The sequence below is a fragment of the Andrographis paniculata genome, unplaced genomic scaffold (genome assembly GCF_009805555.1).
Source record: "Andrographis paniculata isolate CXL003 unplaced genomic scaffold, ASM980555v1 Contig22END, whole genome shotgun sequence".
Classification (NCBI taxonomy): Eukaryota; Viridiplantae; Streptophyta; class Magnoliopsida; order Lamiales; family Acanthaceae; genus Andrographis; species Andrographis paniculata.
Genome location: NW_026137513.1, coordinates 4,267,708 through 4,280,250, shown reverse-complemented (window position 1 = coordinate 4,280,250; position 12,543 = coordinate 4,267,708). Strand labels below are relative to the sequence as shown.

The 12,543-nt window shown below is 32.3% G+C and overlaps 1 protein-coding gene across 1 annotated transcript; it reads left to right on the top strand.

Annotated features, from left to right (window-relative positions):
- Positions 1-7,269: 7,269 nt before the first annotated feature.
- Positions 7,270-11,571, top strand: LOC127245728 (PH, RCC1 and FYVE domains-containing protein 1-like). The gene is made up of 9 exons (XM_051266751.1): positions 7,270-7,444; positions 7,718-7,792; positions 7,873-7,925; positions 8,024-8,110; positions 8,206-8,295; positions 8,453-8,533; positions 8,618-10,948; positions 11,032-11,258; positions 11,359-11,571. The coding sequence occupies exons 3-9, from the start codon at positions 7,878-7,880 to the stop codon at positions 11,456-11,458; spliced, it is 2,964 nt and encodes a 987-aa protein (XP_051122708.1). The 5' UTR covers positions 7,270-7,444; positions 7,718-7,792; positions 7,873-7,877; the 3' UTR covers positions 11,459-11,571.
- Positions 11,572-12,543: the final 972 nt, after the last annotated feature.

Here is a 12,543-nt window from a genome sequence, read left to right as displayed (position 1 = left end):
AATGGGTGGTGGGCTATGTTTATAAGCAACCAATCTTTCTTTATGTAAAGGGAAAATACACAACACCTTCTTTTTCCCTCTCCCACACTTTTAAATTAATTAATTCTTTATAAATATAATATATATATATATATATATTTGAATAGAAAATATAATACATATATATATATATAAGTAAATTGAACGAGGATTTTTTTATCGTGTTATTGATGTTTGGTAATTCTAATGATTAACATGCATATCTATTTTTGAATATTAAAATATTTTCTTAGCACTTGATCCCAATTTATCTTAAAATCTAGGGTTTGTGGCCACTTTCACAACATATATATGTCAATAATTATTTAGGGTGGAAAGGTGAAGTTTGTAATTTGAGTTTAAAGACTTTACATAGAAAATTAAATAATACTCCCTCCCTCCCATAAATATAATTTTAATTAAGTTTTATATGAGATTTAAAAAATATTAATATTATATTGATAGTCGATAAAAAATATGAATAAAAGATTTTTTTGCCTTTGTGAGTGTATTAGTGTAAAAAATAGTGGCAATTGTGTAATAAAAATAAAAAAGTAGGAGTAATTTTATGGTGATATTGTTATTTATGAAAATAAAACTATTATTTTAAAACGAACAAAAATAATAAATAAGACTATTGTATTAGAAGTACGTAAAATATTTTAAGTAACTAGACACTACAAAAAAATAATATATTTGTAACGGAATTTCGTCCCTAAAGTTCACGTAGCTAACGTAATTCCATTCCTAATTCCGTCTCTGATGTCATTAGTAACGGAAAAAGTAGATTTAAAGACAAAAAAATTTTGTTACAAAAATGATTTTTTCTTGTAGTGAGATATTAAATTAGTCTATATATAATTGGAATTAAAAAAAAAAAAATTAGTTTGAAAGGTAGAACAAACACAACCTTTCATTGTGGAGGGACAAGTGATTGATTCAGAGTCCACGTGCAGTGTTTTTCCTCATTCAATTTATGAAGAGACAGTGGAGGGGCACCAAGAAACTGGATTGGGGGCCCTACCCCTACCCCCATAAATAAATCAATAAATTAATTAATTCAAACAAAAAATATGAAATTGTTTTTTTAAGAAAAAAAATTATAAATATATATAGAATGGTGATTTTATTCCTGCAATCATTGTCTCGTTTTAACTTTTTTTTTTTTTTTCTTTATAGATATATATATATATATATTAATTATTGAGGGGTTTCAAAGGTAGATTAAATATATATATATATAGAGAAATTCCATGTGAATGAATGCTTCTGCATGCAGGTAAGTCATTAGAAAAATTGATTTCATATTAATTGATGTATGGAATATTTCAAAAAGTAGAAAAATAAATAAATAGAATTAGTCTAATTTGGAACTTTATTAATAATCAAGAATCAAGTATTATTATAGATATTCTGCTCACAATATATAATCCATTTTAATGACCTAGCTAATTAAGATTCCGAGGAATCTTTAAAGGGACAAAAGTTATGATTAATTAATTATATATAAAAATATATCTAAAGAAAGTAATGGGATTAGTTAGTTTTGTTTAAGATTATATTCTACATATGATTAAAATTATACTATTAATTATGTCAAATGATCGATGATAATCACGATGATAAAGTAGTTTGCTTGTAGATAGAGAGCAAGACAATCATCGTCTAGATTTTTTTATTTTATATATATATATATATAAATAAAAAAAATAATAATACTATATATTATGGGGATTCTAATAATATTATACCACAATAATTAGGGTTCCCACCATCACACCTCAACAACCAACTAGCTAGATAATATATACATATATATATATATATTTGTATTTGTGTATGAAAGAGAGACATAGTTAATTAATTAATTAATTATATAATGTATTTTAACTAATATTGTTATATGTCATTTGATTTATTTTTTATAATTTAATTGTACTTAAAATGAATCGGTGATAAAAAAATAAAAAATAAAAAATAAAAAAGAGTTGTTCTTCACCTTTACAAACAAGGGGAGCTTTCATTCTTTTTCAAATGTGAGACACATCAGTACTTTAAACATAAACATTCAATAAATTTATAATACAATTTATTATATTTATTTGTTCCTTTTTTAATTTTATTATTATACAATTTCATTTTTATCTTTTATTTTTGCAAAAATATTATTTCATTTGTATGTTTCAATAACATTTGCAATAATTCAGGGGTTCAATATTATAGATATTCTATATGATTTAACTCAATGTATACACGCATAAATAGATTTATACATACTCCATCCGTCTCAATACAATAATTTTGTTTACCATTTTTTGTTCGTTCCAAAACAATAGTCTCATTTCCATAATTAACTATATCATTATAAAATTACCGTTACTTTTACATTATTATTACATAATTATCACTACTTTTTACACTAATACACTCACAAGGGCAAAAAAGTCTTTTACCCGTACTTTTTATTTACTATCAATATAATATTAATATTTCTTAAATTTTGTGCAAAATACAATCCAAACTATAATTTTGGAGCGGATGAAATATAAAATAATTTGAAATTATTACAAGAAATGGTGGAATGATTAATTTGTATAGTGGCGGTGGTGTACAAATTAAAATAAAAAATATATATAGAGAGAAGAACCAACCAGGTGGAAGAGATTATTTAAGACGACAAGACATTTATTTGATCTGTCCTAACATATATCAGTTGGTCATGTTGCGTCACCTTACTTCCGATAATTTAGTGGTATGAGAAAGAATTTGTAACTGTGATGTTACAAATTTAAATCCTCAATATTTTAAAATTTTATCTGACATATATACTTCGTTTAATATAACTTGCAATTTGAGATTTAATCAGAGCCCATTCAAAAAATTACAATCCTGAATTTTCGTATCACTACAATAAAATATTATTTTTGTAACGAAATTTTTTCGTCTTTAAATTCACTTTTTCCGTTACTAATTATATTAGAGACGGAATTAATGATGAAATTACGTTAACTACGTAATCTTTAGTGACGGAATTCCGTTACAAATATACTATTTTTTTGTAGTGTGTCGTAAAAAATAAAATAAAATAAAATAAACATCACAATATATATATAATTAATTAAGTTATTAATAATTGAAATAGTCAAAACTTCTGCTTACAAGCATCAATTATATAGGAAGAAAAATAATAATCAAAAGCCTCAATATTAGTTATTTATTTAAATTTATAGTACTATACAATAAAATTTCCCGACAATCTTGGCTTCAATTTTCTTTCCTAAATTATCCCAACCTCAAAAAGTCATCATGCACTCACCTAGTACCCAAGTACACCCACCCACTTGTACATAGAGGGTGTTTTGAAATTTATTAATTTTTGCATATCATAATTATTGAATATGATTTTTTATATAATATATATATATATATATTGAAATTGAAATGGATGAAATTACATTAAAAATTTTTTATAAAAGAATGAAACCATACAAATTTGTTATTAATATATATGGCTAGGCGTAATTATATTCTTTGAATCGTTCAAAAGTATTTTCTTTTGTTTTACCTTTTTTCTAGTAAAAATATTTTTTTTTATTTTTTTATTTTTATTGTAAATAGAAAAAAACAGTTATTATCTATTTATATTAAAACTTGTGTCTAAAAATATGAAATGCATTTTGACAACAGGAAAGTATATATTTTCACAAAAATTTTCTAACATATTTTTCCAAAAATTACACACATTTATTATTTTTATATTACATACATAATTTTTTATACATTATATAAAAAATAAATAAATAAATAAACCAAAACAACCACACCCACACATCCTCACCAATTTTTTACAATTTTCAAATTTCCAAAAATCTCCATACAAATGAAATCTATATTTTGAATAAAAAAAATAAATTTTATAATATTTTAAATAATACCTCCTCCGTCCCAGATATCATGTCCACGTTGCCGTTTCTGTCCGTCCCACATACCATGTCATTTTTTTTTTTTGGAAAATGATTATACATTTTAATCTCATTTTAAATTTTTTTTATAAAAATTTTAATTAAACTAATTAGTTATCTTAATCTTAATTTATAATTATTTATATTATAGGATAATTATTTTTACTAATATATTCTTAATTATCTATCTAGATTCAAGGAGGGACAAAGTAATAAATTACTATGTGAGAAACAAATCCAATCCTCATACAATCATAACCATGTCAATTTTTATTGTTCTGGAGGTCTTGCTTTGATCCTATATATACTTTTTTTTTTTTCCCATAAACTATCAAATTAAATATTTATATTTTTTTATATATTATTATATTTAAAATATCATATTTAACATCTAAATTTATTTTACTTCAAATATCTATTATTATAATATCCAAAACCTAATCACAATTCCTGTCAATTTGTCACGTAGTGAATTTGGAATAGTTATGATATATTATCACATTATATATATGTATATATTAATATATTATATATGAATGTAAATGTATGTATATAGTATGGATGTATTTATGGGGTGTCATGCTTCGTCCTACATGGGTTGACGAAGATAGCTTACCATCTCATTTATTTCTCATCATTTAATATATATATATATATATATATGATATCATATTGCCCTTGTTTGAATATTATCGTTGTATTTTGAATTATTGGTTTCTTTTTTTCTCTTCTTAATTAATAATTGTATTAAAAAAAAGGAAATAAAAATAAAATATCCTTCCACAATATATTATAAAAATAAAATAAAAAAAATGATTAATTAATTCAAAATATTACATAGTCAATATATATTTATATCATATTAAATAATTAATTATTTAATATTCAAATCTCAAACAAATACATTGTAGGAATATTCTAAGAGAATAAGTCCCAGCCATTTATCATTTGAGCACTGTTAAAATATATTTAGAAGTAATTTATTATAATTCTGATAGTTATCTTATTTAAGAGATCCGTAGAATTATAGTCTTAATTATTTAGATGATTTGTATACCTCTATAAATATGTACGCATTCTTATGATTGAAATAGAAAATTTCAGTTTTATATTTTAACATGGTATCAGAGCAAAATTTTCTCCGGATACATCCAGGACCCGTTATATCCTATATATATTTTTATATTTTATTGATATATCTGCTTCTATTCACAATAATGCTGTTATTTTCATGTCGTCTTCATCTCTACTACTCCACTGACAGAATCTACTTTCGACTCCCGTTGAAAGTTATGTTTTCGATTCTAACTCTATTGAGAGCGAGAGAGTCATGTTTCCGACTCTAACTCTGTTGTGAGCGAGCGAGTCTTGTTTCTAACTCTAGCTCTATAGAGTAAGCAAGTCCTATTTTTTACTCTAGTTCCGTTGTGAGCGAAACAATGTTGAGAGTTCTGTTTCTGATTCTGATCCAGTGGACGACTACATCACTTTCAGTCAATCTTGGTGAATTCAAATTTGTACGTGGAAGATATCGGCTATATCATTTTGGTCATTTTTTACAAACTCAAATTTGTTCGATCATATTTTGACTTTGAGAATGGGTGTTAAAATATATTATATTTATGATAGTTATCTTATTTAAGAGATTAGTATGATTATTGCCTTATTTAGATGATTTGTATATCACTATAAATAAATATGTATAAATATGTACGTATTCTTATTATTGAAATAGAGAATTTCAATTTCATATTCTAATAGACAATAGTTCGATTTTATGCAATAATAAAATATTTATTCTTATTAATCTTTGCGTGATACAAATGGATTAAATATGAAAGATGGAGAAATATTATTTTTACTTTAAGATATAATAATAATTTTATTACTCATACAATTGTTAATTAAATTTACACTTTAATGAATTTTTGAAAATATTCATTAATTTTGTGTGTAGAGATTATAATATAATATATATCTTATACATATATATATATATGTATGTATGTATGATGAACTATCAGCTTGCCCGAATCGAACCGGATTCTTCCATTCATTAATATGATGGCGAGACAATGAATTATCACGGCCTGAAATTGACGGCAATTTGGTATGTTTCTTTAACCAAAATTTTTTAAATTTTATTATTTAAACTCTGTATTTTTTAAACAAAATATTTTTTTTTATAAAATATTTCATTAAATATTATTTTAATACTAAAATCAAATCAAATTTTCTCAAATTCAACCAAAAGAAACACACTCTATATATTATAAATATAATACGTCATCTGTCCACTTACAATGTTTACATATTTTTGTTTGGAGACGTCCAATTATATAGTTAACATTTTATTAAATATTCTACTTTTTTTCACAAATACATTTACTTTACATCACATTATTATTTTTACATAAAAAAAATAAAAACAAAAATGACATTATACTACTTTTAACTACTCATTATAATTAAAATATTAATATTTTTTAAATACCGCGCCAAAAGTAAATGTAAACCCTCCGGCGCAGGGAGTATAAATTAGTGATGTAATAATTAATTCCAGCATGCATGCAAGCTATCTGTCGTATGGAAAAGGGCCACTTTCATTGTCTCAATTGACTGCCACCTTAAGTCTTACATATACATACATAATTAATATATATATAGAGCTCTATGTGTATAGTCTAAATTAATTATTCAAATAACTGATAGATAGTGATGCTATGATGTATGCTATAGATTTTAAGAAAAAGTGTAGATGTGTTGTTTGTTTGTATTTTTTAAAAAAATATCTATATTTTAATCAAAAAAATAATCTGACATATAAATTTATTTTTGTTTTTATTTTTAAGTAAAATATATTTTTTTCGTTCGCTTTAAGATTATTTTTTGTTTTATTGTACTTAATATTAAAAATATTTTCATATTTATATAAAAAAATTTTACATAAATATCCCTCTATTAGTATTAAGACACTAATTAAAATATTTTTATAATTTTTTCTTAATTTGTATTATATTTTAATATAATAATTAATATTTAAAAATAAATGCGTTACAAAGAAATGAGACTTAAATAGTACTATTTTTTCTATTTTTTTTTTTTACTTACAAAAAATAAACATTCATATTTTTATCTATTTTTTTAAAATTCGTGTCCAGTCAAATAAACATAATTGGATAATGAAAAAAGTATAACATTGTACTAAATAACATGAACAAACAGTACCTTAATACTGCTTAGGTGCTTAATTAAGCAAAAGGGGTAAAATTTATCATCGGCAAACAAATAAAACAGGAAAGCGACGATCAACAGTGAAATCATAAACAAAATCTTCGGCTCTGATTCGTTCATCGAATCCCATATTCAAATCGTTTGCTAACGACGTGAATTTTCTCCCGCAAAAGAAGGAATATTGGGGGAAACCGAGATGGGGCAGGAGAGGAAATCGATTTCTGCACAACGTAAGCTCGCCTGAAGAGGCCTGCAAAATCACCCCTCTCCGAATCTAATCATCGTCTTCACCAAAAACCCTTTCGATTTCAACAACCGCAAAATCTTCTGCTTCTGGGCGATATTTTCTTCTTCCTCTTCTGCCCAATTTAGGGTTGGGCACAGAGAAACAAAGAAGAAAATAAAAATCCCCAAATTTCGTTTGCAATTTCATCGCATTGGCTTGGTAACGTTATATACGTTTTCATCATTCTGTGTTTGACAACGTTGGGTCGTCGATTTAGATTTTGATTCGAGGATAAATGAAGACATTGGATTCTGAGTCGTCGAGTTCCGCGGCTATGTGGGCAGAGTAGGAGGTAGAAAAACACTTCTCTTCTTTCCTTGAACTCGAAAATGGGATTTGGATTAATTGTCGGTGGTTCAATTTTTTGTGCAGAGTGAATGGCTGACGTGCAGAGGCCTGTTCTTGGGGAGAGAGATATCGATCAGGTTCTGTGTGTTTAACTTTAACCATTGTTCTTGAGGGAAGAAATAATTCAGACATTGTGACTGGTATTTTAATTGTGTAAAAAACTTTATCTCCTCAGGCCATTGCTGCCCTAAAAAAGGGCACAATTTTGTTGAAGTATGGGAGGAGAGGGAAGCCAAAGTTTTGCAGGTTTAGACTTTCCACTGTAAGTTATTGTCTTTAGAGTCTTCTCCAACTAGTCAAGGTATAATGTTGTGTGCTTTAATGGAGGATCTTCGATTGTTTTAATGAAAATTTTAGGATGAATCTGCTTTGATATGGCACCATGGGAAAGAGGAGAAGTTTCTTGAACTACATTGTGTTTTGAGGATAATTCCAGGGCAGAGGACTGTGAGTATTACTATGGATGTTTTATGATTAAGATCTCAGACAAGAATTTGTAAAAATTTCGACGATGGTTGCTCCCATATATCTCGATTGCGCGCAAATGTAGCTTCTTATGTGTTCGAAAACACTTGTCTAATATGATACATTGTTCTCCTGTCAGCCAGTATTTCAGCGGTATCCTCAGCCTGATAAGGAGTACTTATCGTTTTCACTTATCTGTGAAGACAGGTCTTTAGATTTGGTGAGGTTCATTTTGTTTAGTTAGTACAATTAAACGAATTCGCGATATTTGTCTGTTTTCTTCTGATCTTATCTTTAAATGTAGATATGCAAGGATAAGGAGGAAGCCGAGGTTTGGTTTACGAGTCTGAAAGCTATAGTCGGCCGCGGGAGCTCCAAGAAACGAAGAAATGAAGCGACTCGCAAGCATTCATCGTCGTGTAGTCCTAATCGTAGAAAGATGCATCAGTCGTATGCATCCGAGAGTCGAGACGATGGAGACGTTAAACGATCCGAAATTTATTGTCAGAATCGATTGGGGAAAGCGTTCGCTGATATTGTGTCGATCACCGCGACAGTCTCCGAGCCGCACATGAAAATGATTCCCGTGACACAATTTTTAAGTTTCCAGTCGGCAGGCGGGGCGTCGGAGAATTCGAATCCCGGCGTTGAATCATTTGTGTCTGCAGCGAACTTTCCGAGCCCGAAAAGCTCAGCATCGAGCGAATGTTCGAGCAGCGACGAGGACGACACCGTCGGCAACATATACATCTGGGGAGAGAAGATCGGCGATGGAATTGTGGCCGGGGCGAGTCCAATTACAGTCATCCGATCGTCGATCACGAAGACCAACGCTCCATCTCCGAACGCTTTAGAGCCGACAATGTCGCTCGACGACGCCCACGACATCGCCTGCGGTGAGACGCACGCAGTGTCAGTGTCGAAACAGGGCGAGGTTTTCAGCTGGGGGGACGCGGCGGGGGGTAAGTTGGGGCGCGGGGTCGAACCCGACATACCCCATCCGAAACACATCGAAGCTCTTTGCGGGAAGAACATTAAAATGGCGGCGTGCGGGAGACACCATTCGTGCGCCGTTTCGCATTCCGGTGATCTGTACACTTGGGGGGACGATCCTCTCAACTGCGGCCTGCTCGGGCACGGCGGCGACGCGAGTCACTGGACGCCGCAAAGAATCGGCGGTCCCGTTATTGGGTTACACGTCTCGTTCGTCGCCTGCGGACCTTGGCACACGGCTTTCTTTACGTCGAGTGGCCGGTTGTTTACTTTCGGAGACGGAGCTTTTGGAGCACTCGGACATGGAGATCGCAGCGTGTGTAGCATTCCGCGGGAAGTTGAAGCTTTCACGGAGTTTCGAACAATGTGGGTTTCTTGCGGGACGTGGCACACTGCGGCGGTTGTCGACACGACTCCGAAAGGCGACGGCGAAGAACCCGATCAACGAGGAAAGCTCTATACGTGGGGCGACGGGGAGAAAGGGCAGCTAGGCGATCGGGGATGTAAGTCGAGGCTAATTCCCGATCAAGTCGCGTGTTTGGCAGACGTCGATTTTTCGCGCGTAGCGTGCGGAGAAGACGTTACCGTCGCGCTAACGACGTCGGGTCAAGTGTACGCGATGGGAAGCGCGATTCACGGACAGCTCGGCGTTGCGGAAGACGGGAACTTTCCGGTTTGTGTAAGAGATGGGATCGCCGATTGCTGTGTCGAAGATATCGCTTGTGGGTCGCATCACATCGCGGTTTTGACGTCGAAATCGGAGGTTTACACATGGGGAAAAGGCGCGAACGGACAGCTAGGCCACGGCGACAACGACGACCGGCACGCGCCGACTCTCGTCGCTTGTCTGAAAGACAAGCAGATAAAGAGCGTCGCATGTGGTTCGAACTCGACCGCCGTTATATGTCTGTCCTTAGCCGACGACTCCGTCTGTGCCGGCTGCCGTAACCCGTTCAACTTCAAACGCCCCCGCCGCAACTGCTACAACTGCGGCCTCGTCTTCTGCAACGCGTGCAGCACCCGGAAGTCGCTCAAGGCGGCCTTAGCCCCGAGCACGGACAAGCCATACCGCGTCTGTGACGATTGCTTCATCAAGCTGCAGAAGAACGCGGATTCATCGTTGATCTGCCACAAAATCGCGAATATTAAGCGTGACGTCGTCCCTAAGCCCGATGAATCGTGGGAAAAGGCCGGGCTTGTTCCTTGTATCCGCGGTATCATTTCCCGATTCTCGACGACGGAATCGGAGGCGAAATCGAATCAGAACCGGGTCTTCCCTTTCAGCAGTGCCGCAAGTATTCCGAAACCTTCGACTAGCCCGAGTCGATCTTGGCAGAGTTTTCTACCGTGTGTTCTCGACCATAAGGGTATTTCTCGATTGCCGTCTCCGATGAAGAAAAGCCCTCCGAAGTCGAGGCCTCCCTCGATGTCCCCCGATGATCGAAAGTGCTGCAGCCATAGCCTAACCTTCGAAGTCAAGAGTCTCCGAGCGCAAGTCGAGAGACTTACGCGAAAATCGCAACAGCTCGAATCCGAGCTTAAAGCAAAATCGAAGCAACTTGAGGAAGAGACAACGAGAGCTACGGACAACGCGGATAGATGCAATGGTCTGCAAGAAAAGATCGACAAACTCACGGCTCAGGTTCGAACCTCCGTTTCTTGTAATAAAATCAACGATTGAATCTAATTTCTAATTCTACCAACCAATGCGATTACTATCTGCAGTTGAAGGAGGTGACCGACGCCGCCTCCGGGCAGTCAGACAGCAAAGAGGAAACACATTGTCCCTCGAAGGCTCAACATAATTCGAGGAGTCGTCGGCGTTGTAGTGAGACGAAGGCTGTTCGAGTCCAGCTGGCGTCGGAACAGGTTGTGCAGTACGAGGCCGGCGTGCTGTTGACCATCGCGGCGTCACCGACAGGTCTCGGCGAGCTAAGGCGCGTGCGTTTCAGGTTGGTTCTTGCATCGTAGGAATGGAATCCATGATTGTATTGTTTGTTTTTTTGTTTGTTTGTTGTTATTGAAAAAATGGATAATGTGTTGTGGGTGCAGTCGGAGACGTTTCACGGAGGCTCAGGCGGAGAAGTGGTGGTCGGAGAACGAGGCGGAGGTGTGCGACCGCTACCATGTCCGAATTGCGCCTTCTTCTTGATGTCGTCTGTCTGTAAATGGTGTCTTCTTTTTTGAAGTGTAGCTCAGACATTAACGTTGTCAAGAAATTTTGTAATAAGATTCATTAAATTCTTCCTCTAATATTTCCACATATATGGGTGTATTTGTTTAGAGGATTACTAAATATTTTTACTATTTATGGAATTTTTTCTCTAAAAATTATCAAATCAAACATAATTTTTTATTTTTTATATTATATTAAAAATTAATTTTATATTCAAAATATTATATCTGACACCTATTTATATCACATTGTATCATATTCAAATTCAAAATTGCACTATTCAAATTTAAATTCAAAATCAAACACACGAAAGTACTTCATTTTGTGTTATTTCTTAAACACTCCAAGTATCTCATTGCGACGTACGGATCCAACCTTTCTATGATATTATGGATAATAATACTAATATTATTATTATTATTCGTTATATAAAAAAAAATTGATTATATACTAATTAATTTGAAAAATTTAGCAACTATAATATATACAAATTACACCTTTCTTATTACACACAAAGACATATACTATTTGTTATGAATTATATGTGTGTTGCATTAAATTATGTAATGTACTAAAATTTGGTTGTACGTGACTATAGTATGTGTTAATTTATATGTTATATTTTTTTATATTAATATAAAAAATGTATTGCCAGAAGTAATACAATGTGGTGTGTTGTTAGTTTGTTCGCTTTGGATTATATTAATATAAGGGTATGCTGCTATAAGTAATACACTGTGTTGTTTGTTATTACACAATGCTACATAATTTTAAATTCAACATTGTAATCTAGAAAAAAATATTATTATTAATATTAATTAAATTAACGATCCTCTTGTCTGACTAGCTTTTTAATAATTGCCATGTGGTTGGGCTCGGCCTGGTATATACATCCTGGCCCGTTTTAACCGATAAAACACCGGGCCCAGTCCAACTCAGTCCGGCCTGCCTCTTGATAGCTAACTTGGGCTTTTAGATTTCGACTTTTATAATTGTTATGGGCTTTAATTATTAAATAACATATTTGCCCATTAGGGTTTTGGCCCTAAATTGATTTATGT